At 38.6% G+C, this 22,330-nt stretch overlaps 2 protein-coding genes across 15 annotated transcripts in view; both read right to left on the bottom strand.

Annotated features, from left to right (window-relative positions):
- Positions 1 to 440: 440 nt before the first annotated feature.
- Positions 441 to 13,010, bottom strand: LOC111866517 (bifunctional peptidase and (3S)-lysyl hydroxylase JMJD7). Of its 7 annotated transcripts, none has more exons than XM_023855544.2 (7): positions 12,667 to 12,769; positions 12,049 to 12,233; positions 9,635 to 9,697; positions 8,296 to 8,366; positions 7,882 to 8,035; positions 5,538 to 5,869; positions 441 to 1,441 (listed from the first exon to the last, which is right to left on the bottom strand). In XM_023855544.2, the coding sequence occupies exons 4-7, from the start codon at positions 8,354 to 8,356 to the stop codon at positions 594 to 596; spliced, it is 1,395 nt and encodes a 464-aa protein (XP_023711312.1). In that variant the 5' UTR covers positions 8,357 to 8,366; positions 9,635 to 9,697; positions 12,049 to 12,233; positions 12,667 to 12,769; the 3' UTR covers positions 441 to 593. The 7 variants fall into 7 exon arrangements, with proteins under 7 accessions (XP_023711312.1, XP_023711311.1, XP_023711308.1 ...); XM_023855543.2 differs by having other exon boundaries at positions 12,049 to 12,256; XM_023855540.2 differs by lacking the exons at positions 12,049 to 12,233; positions 12,667 to 12,769 and adding an exon at positions 12,776 to 13,010.
- A 7,018-nt stretch (positions 13,011 to 20,028) lies between these two features.
- LOC111866515 (serine/threonine-protein kinase WNK1) overlaps positions 20,029 to 22,330 on the bottom strand; it is a 134,097-nt gene continuing 131,795 nt past the window's right edge. For all 8 annotated transcript variants that reach the window (XM_033752284.1, XM_033752283.1, XM_033752282.1 and 5 more), the window contains one exon: positions 20,029 to 22,300. In XM_033752284.1, the coding sequence (XP_033608175.1) occupies positions 21,450 to 22,300 (851 nt within the window). In that variant the 3' untranslated portion in view covers positions 20,029 to 21,449. The remainder of the gene's footprint in view (positions 22,301 to 22,330) is intronic.

Consider the following 22,330-nt stretch of genomic DNA (forward strand, 5'->3'; position numbering starts at 1 on the left):
ACCTCTCGTGAAAAGAGACTCCAAAACCATGTCAACATTGAAGTATCCAGACTTCTCAATGTGAATATCATTAGACGACTCAAATGGAAGAAACCGTTCAAACTAGTTAAATGTTAAAGTACTAAGTAATTCAGTGGAAGTGACTTAGTTTTAATTTACGTGGTATATTAGGTTTAGAAAAAAAATTAATCATTAGTTATCCAACTAGTTTTAATTGTAATTAAGTTCTGGGTTACCCAGTCTTTAATTAATTAATAAAAAAATGTAATGAGTATGTAGTATTAAGTCAGATCCCACCAAATTCAAGCAACAAATTTATACTAGCACTGCAGTTTTATATGTATGTCATTTTTATAATCCTCATGAGTCACCCGATGAAGGCTAATTTTGGCCAAAACGTGACTGGAATAAATAAAAGTATTTTTTGTGTGATGGTAACCTCTCCAATTTTATTTGCAAGGCACATTATCTGAACACCTTGGTTTCACATATACAGTCAACTGTGAATATTAAATGAAGTGGAAAACAATGTCTTTTAGGGCACTAAAAAGCTAGTAAATTAACTTTAAAATTGATCACAACAAACACAACCATCATTTCACAACAAGTGATTCCAGAAACTGAAAATAAGCATATTTCAGATCATACTGCATGTCATACCAGTAATTTACTGCAATACAAGCATGTGATTGCTGAACATGATGAAACCACAGAGATGGTAAGTATAGTGCATCTCCTGCTTCAACTCTAACTTTGATAGGGGTTGCATTTCTATATAATGGGTATGAGGCATAGTCAGGTGATAAGGGATCAATACAGATCCATGGGACAGTGTTTGCATCTGAAATGTCTGATGACGTTTTTGATATACCCTGAGATTTATCATCATCATGGTCAATATAAGACAAAGTTGATGCACGTTTGTGAACATGTTTATGGCACATATGACATGGGCCTCCATGATTCCTAGTTTCAACTTTGTGCTCATTAACATACATTTCATATAGACCCTTAGTCTGAACTTTCACATTATCATCTACTTTCAATCTGCTAAGAAAATTTATAAAGCCATCACTGAAACTACCATCATGACATTCTATATCACTATTCTTGTTTAACAAGTTTAACTCCTCAGCTGCTATACCACATGTTACTTCATCAGAGTCATTACATAAAGTCTTCATATCCTTAGCTGTTGCAGTGTTGTTCACACAGTCATCAGAATAAGTCTGCTTCTGATTCACACCTTTCAAATCATTACTAGTTTTACAATGGACAGCACCACAAGGTACTACATCAAATATGCCTGGGGATATCTCCTTATAGCTTGCAAGAGGACACTTTTTATAAGGAATCCATGGTCGATCAGTTGGAGGATGAAGAATGAAGTCCTTGTAGCCAGAGATGACACAGTAAATGTTTTCAAATGGATCCTTATGCACTGAAACAGAGCATACAAACTGAAATTTTATGTCATGTTTAAAATGCATGATATACTATATATATACATATATACATACATAGTACAGTTATTAAGTTCATGGACTGTGGTTTTATTGCATCATATTACAAAGTATTCACATACATTTACACAGATCCATATCGGCCTTCAAAGTAGTCGCCATTGGCCACTATGAAAGTCTGTCAATGTCGATATAGCTGCTGAAAACACTGCTGAAACATATTTGCAGGAAATTCCTGTACGGCGTCTCTTGTGGCACGGATGACCTCGGACGACTGATATCTACGACCATGTAGGTTTTCTCTGAAGCGGTGAAAGAGAAAGAAATCACATGGTGCGAGAAGAGGTGAGTATGGAGGTAGTGGCAAAATGCTGACTGGTTGCCTTGCCAGTTCCTCTTGGGACAAGAACAGAGCGATGTGCAGGGGTGTTGTCATGTAGCAACAACCAATTCTTCATATGCTAAACGTTTTGCTAGGGGATTTTCCTAGTTTTTGGCAGAACTTGATGTTTGCCCGTTGTTCAAACTGCCACATTTTCGATCTCTGCCACTTGCATGTAACTGCAGTTCATATTAGAGGCCATAGTTCTGCTTACACTGTTTTCACACAACTGCCTCTTGCTGCAACGAGAGATGAATTCAGAGGGCATCATATCGTGCCTAACCTAACTACTGTAGTGCACTGCAACATTTTGCGGCCAGTCCACGAACTTATTGACTATGATACTATGTGTGTAGCTCTTGGAATGTGATCATATCAAAAGAAAGCATTATACAGCTAAGTAAAGCAGTAGGAGTAAACCCAAAAATTCTGTATCACATGCAAAATGAAAGCACAATTCTATAAGGGGCAGTCAAATGAAAATGGGTCACCACGCATAACTCACATGGCGCGCAAGTTGGTAACACTGGAATTGGCTTATGGTACGAACATCTTGTGGGGCCTCAAGAAAGCACAGTAACATTGTGTCCTTGCACACTAGTCGTTTGTTTATTGTGCTGGAAGTAAGGTTAGCGCTATGTGTGTTCTTCCAACATCAGTAATGGAGGCGGGAAAAGAAGAACAGAAGTGTAGTGTGCTTTTTGACTACTGAAGGAGTAGGAGGAGAAATTCATCGTCGCATGTCTGTTGTTTACGGCAAACACAGCATGTCATGTTCACGTGTGCTGGCATGGCATAAGAGATTCCAAGACGGACGTGTCTGTCACTGCAAGATGATGCTCGCCCAGGACAGGTTTATCGTGTCATCACTCCTGATGTTATTGCTGTGTTGGATGGTCATATGCGGGCAAACCGACAGATCACTGTGAAGAAATTAGTCTTCTGATGGGAATAAGTCACGGTTCCGTACACGCCATTGTGACAAAACACCTGCTGTGCCGCAAAATCTGTGTGCAGTAGGTTCCACATCAATTCACAGAGGAACAAAAGACTCAGAGATGGCTGCATCACTGGGTCACTTGCAACGATACCATGAGGAAGAGTATGCTTTTCTGTCCCATACTGCCACTGGGGACGAAACTTTGTGCCACCATTCTGAACCCAAGAGCAAATGGCAGAGCCAATAGCTGAAACATGTGAATTCTCCCCCACTGAAGAAATCCAAAGCCATACACAAAAGTTCCGGTAAAGTGATGATGACCTTCTTTGACTGCAAGGGCTCTCTGTTTGTCGAATTTCTCGAGCATGGGGTCACAATCAGTGCACTGTAACGCCATGTCTGCGTTACGTCAGAGGGCGTCCCCCCCCCCTTTCTTACTACCTTCCCCCTTCCAATGTTCCACTTCCTGGTTCCCGTCGGCTGAGGTCCACCGCGAGAGTTCCATTCTGTTGTGGGAGCTTGAACTGTTCAGTCAATTCACTCTCCTCCTGGTCTGTACGATTGTGATTGGTTGATTGTCGGAGGCCTATTACCTNTGGAAGAGACTGTGGACCTGTCGTCTGACAGATTACTGATGGATGGATATTTGTTATAGTGTCTTTGAATTGGCACATCCTATCCAAAAACCAAATTTCGGTCTTCAAGACCTTTTCACGTTTCAGCACAGTGCTATGAAGACACTTTGCAGAAACTGAGACCTGCTATAAAGTCAAAATGCCCTGGAATGCTGTCAAACGGCATTATCCTTCATGATAACACGCGACCCCACACTGCCAACTCTGTGAGGAATACACTACAGAGATTTGGCTGGGAAGTGCTTCAACATCCCTCCTATAGCCCAGATCTCTCCCCATGTGATTTTCACATTTTTGGAGACCTGAAGAAAGACATTCGTGGACATTGGTTTGCATCAGACGAAGATGTGTGTGACTGGGTAAAGACGTGGTTCTATAGACAGCCTACAAGCTTTTTCAAGGATGGGATTGACTGTCTTATCTCCCAGTGGGATAAATGTAGTAACAATTTTGGAGATCACTTTTGAGGTAAGAAATGTTCTTTAATATGTTTTGGCTTCTGACCCCTTTTCATTTGACTGCCCCTAATAAATCAGAAGTGGCAAGTGGTCAAAATCACTTGTGTATCAAGTATGTGGCAGAAATGAACATGCGTGAATAGTTTTACCCTAAAACAACAAAAAAAAAAAAAACAAAAAAAAAAACAAAAAAACAAAAAAAAAAAAACAGGTACTTTTAAAGATACAGCACAACAAAAACTGCTTTTATGGATCTAGTGATATTGTTGAGTTTTTCAATATCTGAGTGGTTCCAGATCTTTAAGAAAAAATGTTATGTGCCATTTATTTTTTTTTTTATGAAAATGAATCAAATTTACTGTACTGCAATTCTGGTGTCTATATGAAACATCATCATCATCATCAGTAATCTGTCAGACGACAGGTCCACAGTCTCTTCCAAAACAATTCCTCCACTTAATGCGATCTAGAGCTTTCTCCTTCAAATGACAGTATCCTCTTGACCCCAAGGTCATCCAGCATCTTCTTACGTCTTCTTGTTACTTCTAGCCGCCCCTCTATCTTTCCTTCAATAACTTCTTTTAGAAGGCAGTTTCTGCATAAAACATGACCAATCCAATTAGCCTTCCATTTTCTTATTTCGTTTAGGATATTCCTCTGCTCACTGACTCTAATTAGCACTTCTTCATTTCTCACATAATCAGTCCAACTGATCTTCTCCATCCTTCTCCAACACCACACTTTGAAGCTTTGAAGGTGTTTCTGATCTACTGCCCTAAGTGTCCATGTTTCAGCCCCATACAGAGCTATGCTCCAAATGTAGCATTTCACTAGTTTCTTCCTCAAATTTAAGTCCAATTTGCTGGTAAAAAGATTCTTCTTCTTGCTAAATGCGGCTTTTGCCATGGCAATCTTGGATTTAATTTCACTAGTACACCTTGCATCATCTGTTAACAAGCTACCCAAATATTTAAAACATTTCACATTCTCCAGTTGTTTTTGGTCTATCTTTATTGTGACTGGGGTTGGTTGTCTCAAAATTTTCATTACTTTTGTTTTCTCCACATTCATTTCCATGCCATAGCACCTTCCAAGTTCAATTAGTCTATCAATCATGCCCTGTAGCACAGTCTTCCTTCGCCATTAACACTAGGTCATCTGCATATTTCACAGTTTGAAAAATTTGCCCTCCTAACTTGAAGTCTCCGAGCCCATCCAATTCGCTGTACAAGTTGACTATATGAAACATACACACAAATTGAATGAATGACTCCTCTATCATGATAATGCATCTGTACAAACACAGCTGTCTACCTCTCAGTAGATTTATATCCTGAAGATTTCAATTACCTTATTTCCCAAAGGAATAAAAATTGTGGATGACAGAAAATCATCTCACCTATAAGTAGTGAACTCTGTCTAAAGTATCACTAATTCAGTTGCAGAGTTTAGAGAATATCAAATGATGTGAAAATGATCATGAATACTGAGTAAGTAGTAAATGTTCATGATCTGGTTGAAGGTTCTATCCTGTAGGAACAAAGAAAAACATGAAAACCCCAGTCAACAGTTATTTTTCCTGTCTAGATTCTAACACATGCCACATACATCACCACTGTCAGTTTATTATACTGGACAACAAAGAACTGAGTTACTCACTTGATGTGATGGCACGTTTATCACCAATCCATATATTAGCAGCTTCAGGTTCATGACCAAAAGCCTCTGTGGCCCATGGAACATCTCTTCCCACATCTGGAACCAATTCTGGGAAATCTTCTGTCAGGTTTGAATTCTGACGCTGGATATAAAACACCCCAGGATATTGATCCCTATTTTCAAGAGCATTCAGAAACTCTGACATAGGCATAACCCTCTCTTCTGGAGTCACAAAATATTCTGACAACTGTTCCATATTGCCTTTGGTGATAGCATCAGCATAGCCATTTGGTGTTACAGCAACCATTACTAGTTTCTCACCCAGGTAATTCCTGTTATAAATATACTGTTGTTATTTCCCATAGTTATTATATCTGTTAGTAGGCATTAAAATGTGATTAGTTTCATTCTTCTAACCAAGATTAAATACATGGCATTCTACTAATGACCAGGGATGTGTCAACAGTTCAAAGTGAATGCAAACTTCAAGCAAGTTCAGTTCAAGTTCACATTTTCAAATCTGATTCATAAATTTATTGCAGTGGTTACAGGATCCAAGCAAAATAAATGGGGGAGAATCTGAACAATATAAGACCTGAAACCAGCAGGCATTTCAGGAATAAAAATGGAATATCTGAAAGAAAACACTGATCAGTTTGCAACAAACAGTAACAAGAAGTCCATTAGAGACCTGTACACAGGAATAAATAAATTTAAAAGGGGTTACCAATGGAGAAGTAACTATGTGAAGGATGAGAATGGTTATCTGCTTGCAGATTCCCACATTTTGAATAGGTGGAAGAAACACTTCTCTTTTATTGAATGTACTTAGGGTTATTGATGTTAGGCAGATAGAAATACATACATCATTAGTGTTTGATTCTAGTCCTTTTAAGGTTGAAACTGTTACTGCAAAGTTGAAAAGGTATAAATCGCCAGGCAGTGATCAAATTCCGGCAGAACTGATCCATAACGAGGAGCTTCATAACTTGTAGTCTTTGCTAAGCAAATTAGAATGATCATGTGAAGGAGGATTAGATTAACAATGCATGTATCACGAATATGGGAGAAGAGGAATGTACATAGGATATTGGTGGGAAGGCCAGGAGGAAAGCGACCAGTGGTAAGACCAAGATGTAGGTGGGTGGATAATATTGTGACGTATTTTCGCTATGCAGGACACCCCCCCTTTCCAGTGGTGATGTCACAGCATCGAAGCAACTGCCACTGCTACGGTAACAGGCCAGTCAACTCTCCGTCCCCCTCCACCATGGTGACGTAACAGGGGACACCGCGGTTACTACACAGCAATAAACAACTCTCGGCAGCATTCCCCAGCAACGCCTGAAAACATGATGTTATGCAACAGTGATAGCTATCACGTAACTGTTTTCTGTGTTGTCAGTGCAGAAGCTACATAATGAGAGGATTACCGGAGTAACCAGTCAGTTGCAGTCTAGCAGTCGCCGAGTCGAGTTGTATCGAGTGAATGGAAATGACTACAGGAGAAATATTTGTGATACTGCAAATGGCAGTAGTGGTGTAATTGTGAGAGCAAGTGTTCAATAAATTTGCTAGATCCAAAACAGTGTGAAGTTATTTGTCGCGTGACATACACCCAACACATGACAATATTAAAAGAGATCTTAGAGAGATAGGATGGGGTGGTATGGACTGGATTGATCTGGCTCAGGATAGGGACCAATGGAGGGCTATTGTGAATGTGGTACTGAACCTTCAGGTTCCATAAAATGTTGGGAAATTCTTGAGCAGCTGCACAATTGGTGGCTTCTCAAGAAGAGCCCAGCTCCATGAAATTAGTTAGTTAGTCAGTCAGTCAGGGAATGCACTGACCTGATGAGAAAACTTATTTCCCATTAGTGATGACAGACTGTTTTTAAACAAGACCATGTTAATGTGTTGTTATATAACATAGTGTCTTATGTGAGCATGGGTTTAAAGGTGTTTCAGTAGCTACAGCTCTTTCTGCGTGGATAAAAGTAAATTTGAATATACCTACTAAACTCTGTATTTAATAGATCAAAATAAAACACTCATCACACTGTATAATAGTGTAATGAAAGCATGTAAGGATGTAAACAGAAACTAAGACAAATATTCAGTTGGAAACTGATTGTAAAATAGGCCATACAAGGGCCAGTAAAATTTTAAATTTCTTTAACAGTAGGCAAAATATAAAGTGCATAAGATAGCAGTGATGAATACTCTTCCATCCACTTTCAGTTTCTCATTTTTTCACTTTTCTAGACATATCTGTTCATTTAGGTATATCTAGAGGTATGGCTCCTACTCCATTCAATTAACACAGATATATGAAATGTACCTCAAGAACTGCACATTCCATTTCCCAACTGCTGGCCAATCATTCACAGCACCTTTAATGAGGACAGGTAGGTTAGTGGCAACCCAATCTCGGTAAAATTCCAATGGTGATACAGGACTATCCAAAACTGGGACAGCTGACCTTAAGTACAGTTCTGAATGAGAGAGAAATCATGTGATGTAGTCAACAATACACTGATATGTCATAATTTTAGAAATAACATTATACACTTGTTATCCAGAGGAGAAAATGTGATGAATGAAACCTGAAAACCTGTTTGCATCACTAACTTCACATGAAGCAAGGAATTAATGAAGAATGTAACAGCATGTTTGTGGATACTGCAAAAGATCTCATTGAGCATGTTTCTGCAAGCAGTTCAATCACTTAATAAACTGTAACAAGGAAAATTACCTTTGGCATCTGTTGATAAAAGTGTGAATGACTTCAAAATACTCTGTTCTAATACTGACATTCTGATATAGCTGAAACACAAATAAAATGTAATTAAAAAAAAAAAGAAGTATTATATATACTCTGCACTTAATCTTAAACACTAAGACTGATTGCCCGACTGCAAGAATTGCAAACATATTTAGTTGGACTATTACAATGACAAGGATCGGTTACATTAATCCTTTGAAATTCACTTATGTAATATTTAAAAATTAAGTTCCTATGTCACAGAAAACACACTACATCTCCAATAGAGAAGCCATCAGTTAATGCTAATGCAAACACTAGGACACTGCCCATTTACCTACCATATGCTGTATCGGGTAAGCCTCAATGTCTGTCAGTTACTGTATCATGTGCTCAGCCATATTCTTTCCAACATTACTGACACACTTTTTCTCAAGTCTCAAATCATCAACAACTTTTATCTTAACACTATAATCACTAGCAATCTTTTGTCCATTTTTCTGGGCTTCAATATTTTTGCACTTCAGTGCAGAATTTTCAAACCAAGCTGAATAATGTCGAATGGAAGGATATTTCTTGCATGTCTGACACTTTAAACATCTCCATTCAATAACACTGGCTGGTTTCTTCAGAATACGAACTCGTGCAGTAACTCCAGGAAGTAGCAGTCCTTCACAACCTTTACATACATACCGCTTCACTTGGGGCTCAATTTTAAATAAGGATTTCTTTGCCACATTTACCGAAATATATGTATAATAATCAGATACAGAATTTTCAGTCAAGTTTCGTTTCCTGTTTTGTATGTGCTTGTATATAGACAACTGTGCAGCTTGATACAGATGATTCCACTGCTCTGAAGATGCATTTGATTTCAGAATTTTTTTTGTGTTCTCCATTTTCAAATTTTAAGCAGCATATCTGCCAGAGTTTGATGTGAGAAGGAAGAAATGAGACAGCTAACAGTTTTTCATTAAAATTAATTACTATTAACACTCAAAATTACTTGTAAAGATATGACTTACTCAAACCTTAGGATACAGACTTTGTGGTTACAGAGACAAAAGAAAATACAAGTGGAAGAAATGAGAATTTCAAGGCCTTTAGCTACATATGCACAATTAAATAAAAATAAATAAAAAGAAAAAATAATGAGGAAACAGAATGAAAATTCCTAGACCCTTGGCTGGACAAACATGATTAGACAAAAAGAAAGTGAAAACTCTAAGGCTGAAAATATAACTGTAAGTGTCATAAATATAGATCCAGCGTATATATTTCCTATTATCTTTTAGTTTCTTAACAAAATGTTCTTCTGAGAAGGGCTTACAAATGGCATGCCAAGTAAGTTTTTCAGATGAAAGTTTTGTTACTTCTCATCCACAACAGGCATCTGAAACAGACAGACATTTGTAAACTTGATGTGTCTCATGATGCTTTACTGAAAAATAAATGCTCACCTGGAATGCTTGAGCATCTGAGGATCATACATATAAAGCAGACAGCATCACTTACTAGAAAAATAACTTCATTTATAAAAATTAAGTGACAATGTGAAACACACGAAATTACCACAGACATATGCAACAAAAGCTGCTGACATCACTGACATCACATCCAATCACTGCTGTCAATATAAACAGTAGTGACTTCAAAGCAATAAAATGCCAGACTACATGGACTAGAAACCTTGAGAAGCTAGAAATGTCCATTTCTGAGTTTCTAAGTACAGGAGATATTTATATATTTGAGAAAACATGGCCTAATGCATGCTAGAACCCACCTATTTTCATTAATGAATATCTAGAGATTTATTAATAATAAAAAATGAAACTTCAGGAAAAAGCCTTTCTCTTTATGAATATCTATTAGCAAAATAAAAATTATGAAAACTAATGGCAGTATGGCATGTACTGTCTTCGCTTGCTTGGAAACCGTGATCTTGGGTTCGAATTCCACTCAGGGCATGGATGTTTAGTTTGTGTGTGTGCATTTTTCTGTGTTTGTGTACAGGCAGAGGCCTTGCAACGAGCCGATCACCCGCCCAAGGAGTCCTACTGAATGTGCAAGATCTAGAAAAGCCGAAGTGAACAGAGAAGTTCATGGTTGTAGGCCTAGGCCCACTGGGGCTGTAGTGCCAAGGAAAAAAGAAGGCAGTATAGTTGGAACTTAATTCAGTTTGTTGGAAATGGTGTGAAGAGATCCCATGACTTTTTTTAATGCTAGTGGGGTGGGACTAAGTCCCTTGTATTGCGGCCACTTCTGGCCTATTGTACCAGCCCCAGGTGATAGGTGAGGGTGATTGTCGAGCAATTGGTGGAATGAAGATTGGCAGGGGAAACCAAAGTACTCAGAGAAAACCCGCCCCAGGGCCACTTTGTCCACCACAAATTCCACTTGACCAGATCTGGGATTGAACCCGGGCCGCCACGGTGGAAAGCCAGCGACTAACTGCTTGAGCTATGGCACGGCTCTCCCCATGACTTACTCCAACTACTGACAGTTAATCCAGCCTGCTGAGTGCTTCTGTCTGTTTCCTGGTTGGCTTAGTTAGTTATTGAGTTAGTTATTGGAGAGGGTGGGTTTCCCCATGCACTGAGACCTGTATTGGTCCATTGTGCTTCCCTCTATGATTTCTACCAGTCTCTATATCCTACCGGTACTGGTGCTTACCATCAGTCCCGCCCAGCCAGCGAGACCGGCTCTACTAGCTGAGAAGTATCTATAATGCTTCCCCCATCTACCAGAGGTATTAGAGACTGCTGTTGGGCGGGAAATGTCCGTTAATTTGGCTCAGTGACCTCCTTTGGAGATATGAGGTTCTTTTACGTGCCGTAAAGCTACGACACGGGACCCATGGCTTAAAGTCCCTCCCGGAGGACTTGTTCCCTGAATTTTTCTGCCCTTAAAAATTTGACGACCTCCACCGGGTATTTGGACCCGTGTACTTCCTGGTTGGCTTACTTTTCACCTCTGAAGATGGAAGTAATGTTACTCCAAAACACTGGGCAGTCTCTGAACTACATGACATTATAACTGAGAAGACTGTTTAGAATAGCTAAGGGCAAAGGTTTCACAGAATTGTGGCTACTTGGAATACTTACTAGCTATTCCAGTAGGTATTCATCTTAAAAATCCATGATTCCATCCATGTACAAAGAATGTGAAATCCATACAAAGACCAGCAAAGTAAGGAACTCAAAGTGTGTTTAGCTACTCTAATAGTCTGAAGACTTACTGATCCGAGATCTAAAACCGTGGCTTTCTCTGATCACCAAGTATCAGAGGATATTAAGGTCATTATAGCACTGGTGGTATTACACTTATTAACAACTGCTGAGAACATGCTTGCATCTGAAGCAATACAAGCAACTACAAGTAACAAGGATGACGAATTGTCTGCATGGAATGCATCTGACAAAAGAAAGTCTGCATGCAATGAAACAGATATAGACCATCTTATGTGATAATACAGGTCAATCACTAGCTTGAAGGCGTTCTTTCGAAACATGAACATCCATTTAAACACCAGAAAGACCACCACTTTAACTACTCTTAACTCAGCACTGAGATACACAAACAGTTTTAGTTTGGTGCTTCAGATAGGTCAGTACTTTGTGATGGGATTTTTTCAAAAGCAGGCATATTGCTGACAAAACGTTAAAAAGCTTAACTGGAGATAAAGCTAAAATACTGATATTTTTAAACAGTAATGGTTAATATGTTGTTTAAAACTGTTCTTACTTTGTTTTTAAAGTTGCATTATTAATAATTGACATTTGTGACTGATTTCTAGGCCATTCAGTGTTCCCATTAGACATATCCTTCGTCCAAAACATCTCTGATGGCAAATCATACTTCCAGTGGCCAGTTCATAGAACATAAATCCTGTGTGTTGAATAAACTCTCTGGTACAGAGATTCTGGCTCCTGTCATAAGTTCAAAACTGTACCTAGTAAATTTCTAACACTGTACAATTTATATCTGATGATGAGACACCCTCAATGATGTTTTTGGCACAGTATAGTAGAAGTTATCTGCCATGTAGTAATATCAGGTCAGAAATGTGTGCAATAAAACGTAAAGAAACGCCAAATTTCATTCCGAAAGCTGTTTGGATATTTTACCTCAGCTGATCACAAATCTTAAAACACATATTCAATAATTTCAAGGAACTCTGGAATTCATGCAATCCATAATGAAAATTTTGCATAATGATCGTAAGAAATATGAACATTCGTGCTATTCTCAGCGATAACAGAAACATAATTTTTGTTCACATTTTGCAATCTTGTTACCATTTAAGATTACGGTCTTCTGGGATAAATACCACGTAGTTTAGAATCGTTCATAAAAAATTACCAGTTTACGCGGCATCATATTCCAGAAAACTTCTATCGTAGCGATCATGCCGTAACATCATCTCATCTCACTCACTACCTTACACGTTTTGATTCATATACCAACTAACCTGTAACATCGACCAACATCGACTACCGGCTACTACAGTCTTCCCAATGTTCCCAATCGTTCCCAATGATGAAGCACAGTTTACTTAATCGACTGCCAGCGATTTTCACGCCCCTTAAGCCTACACACGTAGCTCACTTTTAAAGCTTTTAACCAAACACATCAACGACTTCAATTTATGGGAACACACCATTCGAATGCTGTGACGACAGTGACCACAGTAACCACTCCGTGACGACCGTGACGACCAACGACGTCAGTGGCGACTGTAATTTTTAATGAACCGTCGCAAGTAAACCTGTGATTATGAAAGAACACTACTCGTACCACTGATCGCCACTCATCACGAATTACTAAATCAATCAATTGTTGCCCCAAACCCGTGCCAAAGTTATAAAGGGCAACCAACGAGGCCAACAACGGCGTATGAGAAATTTATATCCTTCAGACCGCTTCAGACCGTTCGGTGTGAAAGCCATGTAAGGTTTGAGAACACCAGATCCCCAATTGTGTAAATCGTGAAATTTTATTAACTAAATTACATTTTTTGGGGCATTAAAGGAACAACGTTAAGTTGGTTCAGATCCTACCTAACAGATAGAAAACTAAATATTGAAATATAATCATGCAATTCAACGCAAAGTACCTACTCAAACTGGGGAATAATAAAACATGGAGTTCTGCAGGGGTCAATTTTGGTGCCTTTGCTTTTCATAATTTATATAAACGACCTCCCTCCTACACTAAGGACCTCATCAATACCTATAATATTTGCAGATGACACTAGTTATAATTTTTGGTAAATATTTAGATGATTTCTGCACATTATCAAGCAAGGTTCTTTTGAAAATGAGTAAATGGTTTTCTGCAAACAAGCTGTCCCTGAATCTAGAAAAACCAATGTAATAAAATTTATAACAAAAAAAAAAAAACTCACCACAATATGCATTAAACATATGATATAATGATAAATATATAGAAGAGGGAGTAAACACAAAATTCCTTGGCTTGCAGATTGATAATTATTTAAACTGAAAAAACCATATCAATCAGTTGATTCCATAGCTAAGTAGAGCATGCTTTGCAGTTAGATTCATGTTACATATTAGTAACATTGACACTCTCAGCTCAACCTACTTTGCTTACTTTCACTCTTTAATGAAGTATGGAATAATTTTCTGGGGTAATTCATCTGACAGTAAAAAGGTATTTACATTGCAAAAGAAAATTGTTAGAATCATGATGGGTGTCAAATCCCGTAATTCCTGCAGAGATTTATTTAAGAGACTACAGATCTTAACTTTTCCTTGTGAATATATATATTTGTAAATAAACTTCATTACAAATAACGATGAACACTTTCAGACGAATGCGGATGTACAGTGTTAACACAAGACCCACTGTCTTCGTAAACCAATTGCTAACCTCTCATGCTTTCAGAAAAGCACACATTATGCTGGGATCAACATTTTTAATAACCTGCCATCTGATCTCAAAGGTATTATGAATGAAAAGGCACGATTTAAAATAGCACTGAAACGATACTTAAATACACATTCATTCTACTCTGTTGATGAATACCTATTGTCTAGAAAATAACTTATGTATCTTTAAATAGCCTTGTGTGTTGTCACTATGTATTCTTGGTTTCTCTTGTGTGAGAACTCCATTGGGACTGTACATATGTTTTGTATTTATATGACATATTCCACATCCTACTGTCATTTTGACTAACTTTGGATCCATCGAATGCAATGTAATGTAATAACATGCAAGCCATGTGGTCCATGGTCTCAACAGGCTAAGTGTCTTCCCCAAACACCTGAATAGTGTCCACCATTCAATTCACCGTGGAGGAGGCCACCTTCTCTTCATTCATATACATTCATATTTACAGCACAGCAAGTGGCTTACTGGGCTATGAGGTGTATCCTAAACCTATCCAAACTAACCTCTATCTCAACTCCCTTCATGATGAAGTTCCTGAGGGACATTTTCAGGCAGAATGGTTATAACCTGCAGTTTTATCAACCCAGTGTGTGTTGATCCACCCAGAAAAAAATTGGATTCAGCAGCCTTCCAGTCTTATATCAGGTCAACCTTGAACCACATTAGCAGAGTGCTGTCCTGGCAAAACGTCAAGTCAGTTGTCCTGCTGAGGAAGATTTCTGGTTTCCTTCAGCTGGTCAAGGATGACCTGGAACTGAAGATTGAGCAGACAGCATCCTGTGTGAGTGTAGCCAGGTCTACATTGGAGACAGGCTGTTTGTTCAATACTCCATTGAAGAGGCACCATCAGTATACATCACATATGGCTAAATCATCCAGACAAGTCAGTCATGGCAGTGCACAACCTTAACCTGGGACACTGCATCCTGCTCCATAATGCCAGAATCCTCTCCACCAAGCCCAAATACATTAATTGTATAATCAGGGAGACAGTCGAGTTCCAATCAAACAATGTGAACAGGGAAGATGGCTTCTGTCAAAGCAAGAAATGGATGCTTCTCATCTGCTCTCTGGAAGATCATAAGCAGCCTCCTTCACGGGTTTCTCTGTTGGTTTTTCACTGGGCTGGGCTCACTACTTTTATCAGAACACTGACTCTGCCCTCTCAGGGCACCCATCAATCCTGAGTCTTTTCTTTCCTGGCTTCCCCCTCATTCCTGCTCTTATCACCGAGTTCTCTTCTCCTGCGTTCCCATGTCTGAACCAGATGACCTTTTCAGGGCCCAGCAATCAATATTCTCTCATTTTCCCACTGGTGGACTCTTTCTCTAGAAAACTAATGGGAACTGAGGGGTTGGCTTGTCAAATTCATCTTCAATATAAGCCCATTCTTCCCATTCTAGGGCTTGAGGCATGTGATGTCCAATGGTAAATATGGTCATATGTATTGTGGGGCTTGGAACCAAGAATGACTGTGCTGGCAAGAACCAGCGCCTATTTACCTGACTGACTGGGGCTCAAAGAGGTTAGTGGTGCACTATTCCCAGAGTTGTGCAGCAGAAAAATTGGGTCATGATTCCCATAAAACCCAGAGACAACAATGACTGTCATTGATGAGTCAGCAGCAATTCACCCAAATTGAACTGAACCACATCTCTCTATGCTGGCTGCCTGCAGGTTTCTTGTTTAGTTTACTCTTCAACCCTGAAGATGGTGGCAATTATGTTCCTCTAAAACACTGGCTTTCAGTAGCCTACATGGTATTACATTCCACAAGGTAGAACTCTTCAACAACAGCTTTACTTTGCACATACTAAATCATTTATATAAACAAGGAATAATAAATGCATCACTATGCTGACCAGCTTGTAATTTGTCCTGAAGCTGTCTCCCAATTTTACATTTACTACAGCTCTCAGAACTTCTGTACCCCCATGAATTTTCTGATGAAACTATAATAAACTCCTTGCAATCCTGTATCCAATCATTCAGAATTCTCATCTAACCAGGAAGAATTTTGTGTTTTAGTTATTCAAAAACAAATCTGCAATGCATGTATGTCAACACCCCATATAGTAGTTCTCCCCAACTACATTAGCAGCACTGTCCACTGTCCTCCCTCATGCAATACCATTACAGTAGAGGCCAGCTAAATTTGTGGTTGCTTTACAGTATAGGATGGTTGAAACTTTAATAGTGGCAACTATTTATTTACAACTGATACAAAATAGATGCATGTTTCAAAGTTTTACTGTACTTCAATGTTGTCACCAGCATTGGGTACAACCCGTTGCCAGTGAAGTGGAAGTTGAAGGATACCTTTAGCAGCATCTATTGTGTTGATAGTTCGAATAGAGTGGTCTACTGCCTGAAGAATCTCTGGAACAGTTCTGAAGCGAATGCCATAAAGTGGTTCCTTCATCTTAGGAATCAAGTCAAAGTCACAAGGGCTTAAGTCCAGGGAGTATGGTGGATGGTACAGCACTTCCCAGCCCCATCGATCGAACAAATTAGCTACAGCATGCACTGCATGCGGCCAAGCATGGTCCTGCAAAATGATGGGTGGGTTTCTCAAAGGTGGTCACAGGTTGTGTTCCAAAAATGAACAGTAATACTGTGCATTGATGGTCTGCTGTCAGGGAATGGTATGTGTTAGGATAACACCATCATATTCGTACATGAGAATCACCATAACTTTCACATTGCTGGGGTTCTGACAAACTTTTGATTTTCGTGGTGACCCATAAGGACACCATTTGTTCGACTGGTGTTTCATTTGTGGCTCATACGATTTGGCCCATGTCTCATCCAGCGTAATGATACGGTGTAAGAAAGTCTGTCCTTTGCGCTCCAAGTGGTTATGAGCAGCGTCATATTGTAGCCATTTCTGCAGAACCCATTGTGATGCAATTTTTCTCATGCCCAGGTGTTCCTTCAGAATGTGAAGCACAGTCATATGCGCTAATCCTGTCTCTCGGGCCAGCTCACAAATCGTATGGCATCAATCACTCTCCAGTAACGCTGAAAGAGCATACACTTCTTCACTGACACTAGGACGACCTGGCCAACGCACGTCTGCCACATTTTGGTGTCCCTCATTGAAGGCTTTTACCCACCTTGCCACTGTTCTTAAGGCAATGCAGATTCCTCGCAAGCCTCTTAAGACCTTGATGACACTGTCATGCTGTACAGCCTCTGGCACATTCAATCTTTATCCAAACTCCATTGTTCCTGTTTTGGAAATATCATGACAACATTACATTAGACCGCCAGCTAACACATGGCTCTGTTCTTCTCGTCACTGCGCATGCGCGTGATGTGGGAAGGAAGAGTCCATTTGCTCTGAGGTAAGGTAGGTATGTAACTAACTTGTGGTATAAGCGACATTATTTGGTTCCATTGTATGGCGTCTCTACAGCAGTGTTGCCACTATTAAAGTTCCAACCCTCATATGTATGCAAAATCTTTCATCCATCAATCCACTATGTTTCCTATAAAGCCTTCTGTGAAATAATGCAAATATGCATTGTTATGATTCTGAATTGAGTTTCTGTAGAGGTGTTCTCATGCAGCTGGCAGGTTCATGTAAATAGATACATCCCATTCCCCAGATGTCGGATAATGGGGAAATTACTGTATTAAAATAGTAGGCATTGTGGGAAGACATGTGTACAAAAAATGTCTGCTATTCCATAACAGAACCAATATGCAAATGGAAGTCAACACGCTTAGATCTAGTAGATTTTAAAATGTTCTGACGACGTATAGCACTCAGAATTACCAGGTTTTTGGACTTCATCTTTGTCTGGTATTCTAAAAACTATAGAACACAAAGTTTCAGAAACTGGATCTGCTACCATTCTCAGGTGAGGCAGAGACATGTAGTCTGTTGGGTCCCTTAGAAAGTGCTAACCTCAGTCAGTGACCACAGCCAGTTCCCAAAACATTGTGTTCTCTAGTTTCTAGAATACTGAATGATGGACAAAGTCCAAAACCCAGTAATTCTGAATGCTTAGATCTATTAGTCACACTCACTTTCTCCAGTTCCTCTCTGTAATCTTCAGGAAAGGAAGAGAGAGCACCTAGATGATGAGATGATCAATTGAAAAGGTACAGGAAAGATTATATCGTTACATGTGTGAGCTGTAAAGGTAAAGCTGTCCCTGTAACAGACCATGAAGACCCACAGAGTTGTCAGATGTCCAGGCCCACACATTTCTAGACAATCAGCTCACAGATGGCAGTGAGGTTGTCAGCCTTATGCACTGGCTGCTCTTTACCTCCAGGAAGATTCCTGGTACTCATTTATGTTAGAGACTGAGTCAGCCCCAGGGCCATAGTGTGGGTAGAAGGATTAGGTCAGTTGAGAACATCCAATGATGTGAGCACTAATTATAATGAAAATCTGTGGAAAGGTATACTCTAAGGGAGCACACACTGCAAATGCAGAAGTCATGATTCTGCATACCTCACTGGCCTTGTGGATACAAATTTCCTGTTTCAAATCTAATCACACTACAGATATCATTGCATAGTCAGAAATTCATTTTTCTTGTATTTAATTAAATATTCACTTTATGGGAAAAAGTTACATATGAAAGTCACGTACTTTACTGAGATTTACGTGTATATTATCATGAACTGATTTTTGCATGTTTTTGAAAAACAGAAAATTCTAGTATAACATTTGCCCTATTTTTAACATTACTAAATTGAATAATGGGTGGACTTCTTGTTAGAGACATTATTGTACCATTGGCCTTTCACTGTACTGTGACTACTAGTTGAAATATATACCTGCCATACACAGGTGTAATACCATACCTTAAATGTAAGCACTGTGTTGTACACTTACAGCAAGCAGATATGATCATGTATATATATGGTTACAACTGCTTCTTTACCAAGATATACAATTAGAAACAGGAAGCATAAGAGAAGAAAAGTAGATAAATAATGTGACTGTGAATAAAGAGCTTATTAGCTGTGAACAGAATAGCATCTAGTCAGTTACTAATGGTTTCCAGAAAATGTTGAAATGGTCACTAGTACAGTAAATGTGCAACTGAGCCGTGTTGTGCCAAGAATTCGTGGTTCACTGAAAAACTTCAGCCATGCTGTGTATTGTTGCCACAGCTACTTTGGCGGCATTCCAGAGCTCATCCTGCACTTTACACTGTTGGGCAAAAACAATGCTCTTCATATAGCATCACAAGTAGAAGTTGGTAAGAGAGAGAGTGGGCTATCTAGGAGGTAACACAACTGGTTCATTTCACCTAATCCACTGACTTGGGTACTGGTTGCCGGCTGTGCTGCCAATGGTACAACATCCAGTAGTTCAATAAATGTTCAGCCAGAGATTGCAAACAGGAGGCCAATGAGGGTCAAGATGGTAGCTCATATGGACCTAAGATAAGATCACCAATTATTCTAACCGAACATTTATTACACTGACGATGGAAACATGTTTCCTGAAAGGAACTTGGATTTTCATCAGTCTGTGTGTGCTGGTTTTGCAGTGCTGCCTCATAGTTACCACATCTCATCAATGAAGTGATTGTGACCACATATTTATATGAACGTTTCTGTTTGACCATATGTGTGTGTGAAACACAATGTTTATATTTATGGCATGTAATTAAATCTCATCCAGCATAGACATAATATGACAATTATACCTACCTTGATTATGAATAAAAACATGTAACAGCACATAAGTATGTAACTTCCTGCTACTCTACACATACCACTGAATCCAGCTCTTCCACTACAGGAACAAAAACATTATGAATGATTAGATACACAATAAATTCAGTTCTTTTATTACTAACAGTACAAGATATTTTTAAATTTACAAATTACTTTCAATTAAATCTGTGAACACTCATCCATCTCTCTGTGGTAGTACTGTTTAAACCCTTAAAATTACAAATTCTTCAGTTTTGATGAATAGAGCATTTGAAATAAATAATTTTATTGTGCTTATGCAGCATATACAATTTCTTATAGGCAACCATCACCATTTAATTTTATCCAGATCCTATTCATTGTTTGGGAACACATCAGTATCACACCTACAATTTCAATATATTTAAAATGACTGGCAATTCAGTCTTACTTTTTATTCCTGTTCTACTGTTACTGTGATATAAATGCCACCAATATGGTAAAGAGAAAGAGAGAGAGAGATAAAAGAAAGAACTGAAAAATTATAAAGGCAGCTACAAAGCTGTTATTATGTATTAAGTCATAAGCTGATTTGATACAATAAGCAATTGTAGTGCAGAATAATAATAAAAGCACTTACATTTTTCCATTTAACTGAATTTAATTACAAACAAAATTTCACAGTATGAGACATATTCTTAACATAGATGTTGCTGAATAGTTCTTCCTACTATTAAAGCAGTTACAATCTCAAGAGTGCTGAAAGAGATGAAAGACTCACATTCATATTTCATTAATCTGGTACCTAAAATAACCAGTCTTTGATCTTTTACTATATAAATGTATGTTGATGTTAAAACATATGTATTGATCATATATGTGCAACAAATTCGCCTGTTATTTAAGCTTATCAGTGATATATTGTTTGAAAACTGATGTTATACCGCAAAAATTCTTTCAGTGTAATATCAATTACTTTATATAAACCATGCTACTTGAGTATCATTCATTTTAAAGTTTTTCTATGTTCAACTTCAATTTTTAAATTTTCACAAAGCAGGTCTAGATGTATATTTGTTAACATTCTTACATTTCTATTGGAATATATTAATACCATAATGGCATTTTTCAAAATTTATATTAAAAAGTATATTCAGCAAGCTAATTACTTTCTGCTTCTACATGTTTATTTATTGAACTTTTCAAATCTGTTATTTACAATATCACTTGCTGTCCTAATGACTGCCATAACATACAAACTAAACATTTATGATGATTATAATGATCTAAAAATACTACACTTCACCCTGAGACCAATACTCATTCCAGCACCTTGTTCTGCAGGTAGTCACATGACAGAAATTAATTTAAAGGAAGTGTTACACAATTATATTTCAGATAAAAATGAACAGTGTTGAAAAAAATATCTGTAACATATAATATGGCAGAACTTCAAAACTGATAATTTTGAAAGACATTAACTACATAACTCTTTACTCAGGCAGTCATATTTCAAATGTTTTCAAGATTTACATCAAATTTTGTAGAAGTCAATATGTTCAGCTCTCCTCTCCCTGCTCTCCTGTTCTGCTATGATGTTTTTCATTTTGACCTGCAAGAAGGTGATCTGATGGACTTGCCGGTCCTGCAGAGTGCACTGGAGTCGATGGTTGTGGAGTGGGGCAAACTGTGCCATCATGTGGCAGCTGGGTCTCATATACAAATCTCATACCAGTTTGAAGATGGGGTGTTACATCAGGCTGCAAGTAATACCCAGGAGTTCCTACTGATGCAGATAATTGAGGAGATGGCCCATGGGCCACTTGGAGGAGACTTCCAGTTACAGTTGAAACATGATGAAAACCAGGAAGGCCACTGAACGAGCCTACTGGATATTGGTTAAAACACTGACTTGAATTTGGAATCATGTGGGGATTTGCCTGGTTAGCAGATGAGACTGGAACCCACAAAGGTTCTGTATAGTGAATGCCACCAGATGGAGGCATCTGTCCAAGGTCAGGTCTCACTGTGACAATATTACCTGGCTCTGCTCCTAGACAGCCATTCACAGCAGTGTTAGGTGATCCAAGGCTGTTCCCTTGGTGGAAGACTGTTGGATTATATCCTATCACTGTTCCATTTGGATTCACCACACCAAGATGGTTAGAGAGAAACTGAGGTCCATTTGCAGTGTTAATAACAACTGGTCTTGTTAAAACTTGGTTTGCTGCACCAGTGAGATGAAATATTTCTTCAGATGTCATGGAATGCGGCTTACCATTTACTGATTGTGGTGGTGTATTTGTTACAGATGGGCATCCACTTGCTTCAAATGTGGGTGATTGTGGTGCTGTGCTGTACATCGAATAATCTTCTAAACTGGCTCCAGGAGCACGTGGTGCACTCACCGCTATAGAATTAGCTCGTATTATCAATGTGT

Source organism: Cryptotermes secundus, unplaced genomic scaffold, assembly GCF_002891405.2.
Source record: "Cryptotermes secundus unplaced genomic scaffold, Csec_1.0 scaffold401, whole genome shotgun sequence".
In the NCBI taxonomy this organism is placed as follows: domain Eukaryota; kingdom Metazoa; phylum Arthropoda; class Insecta; order Blattodea; family Kalotermitidae; genus Cryptotermes; species Cryptotermes secundus.

Excerpts from the sequence above, each read along its gene's own strand:
- LOC111866517 (XM_023855540.2), bottom strand. The coding sequence starts at position 8,356 with ATGTCAGTATTAGAACAGAGTATTTTGAAGTCATTCACACTTTTATCA. Across the intron at positions 8,036-8,295 it reads TTTATCAACAGATGCCAAAG|AACTGTACTTAAGGTCAGCT; the intron begins GTAATTTTCCTT and ends TCTCTCATTCAG. Across the intron at positions 5,870-7,881 it reads TGGAATGTGCAGTTCTTGAG|GAATTACCTGGGTGAGAAAC; the intron begins GTACATTTCATA and ends TATTTATAACAG.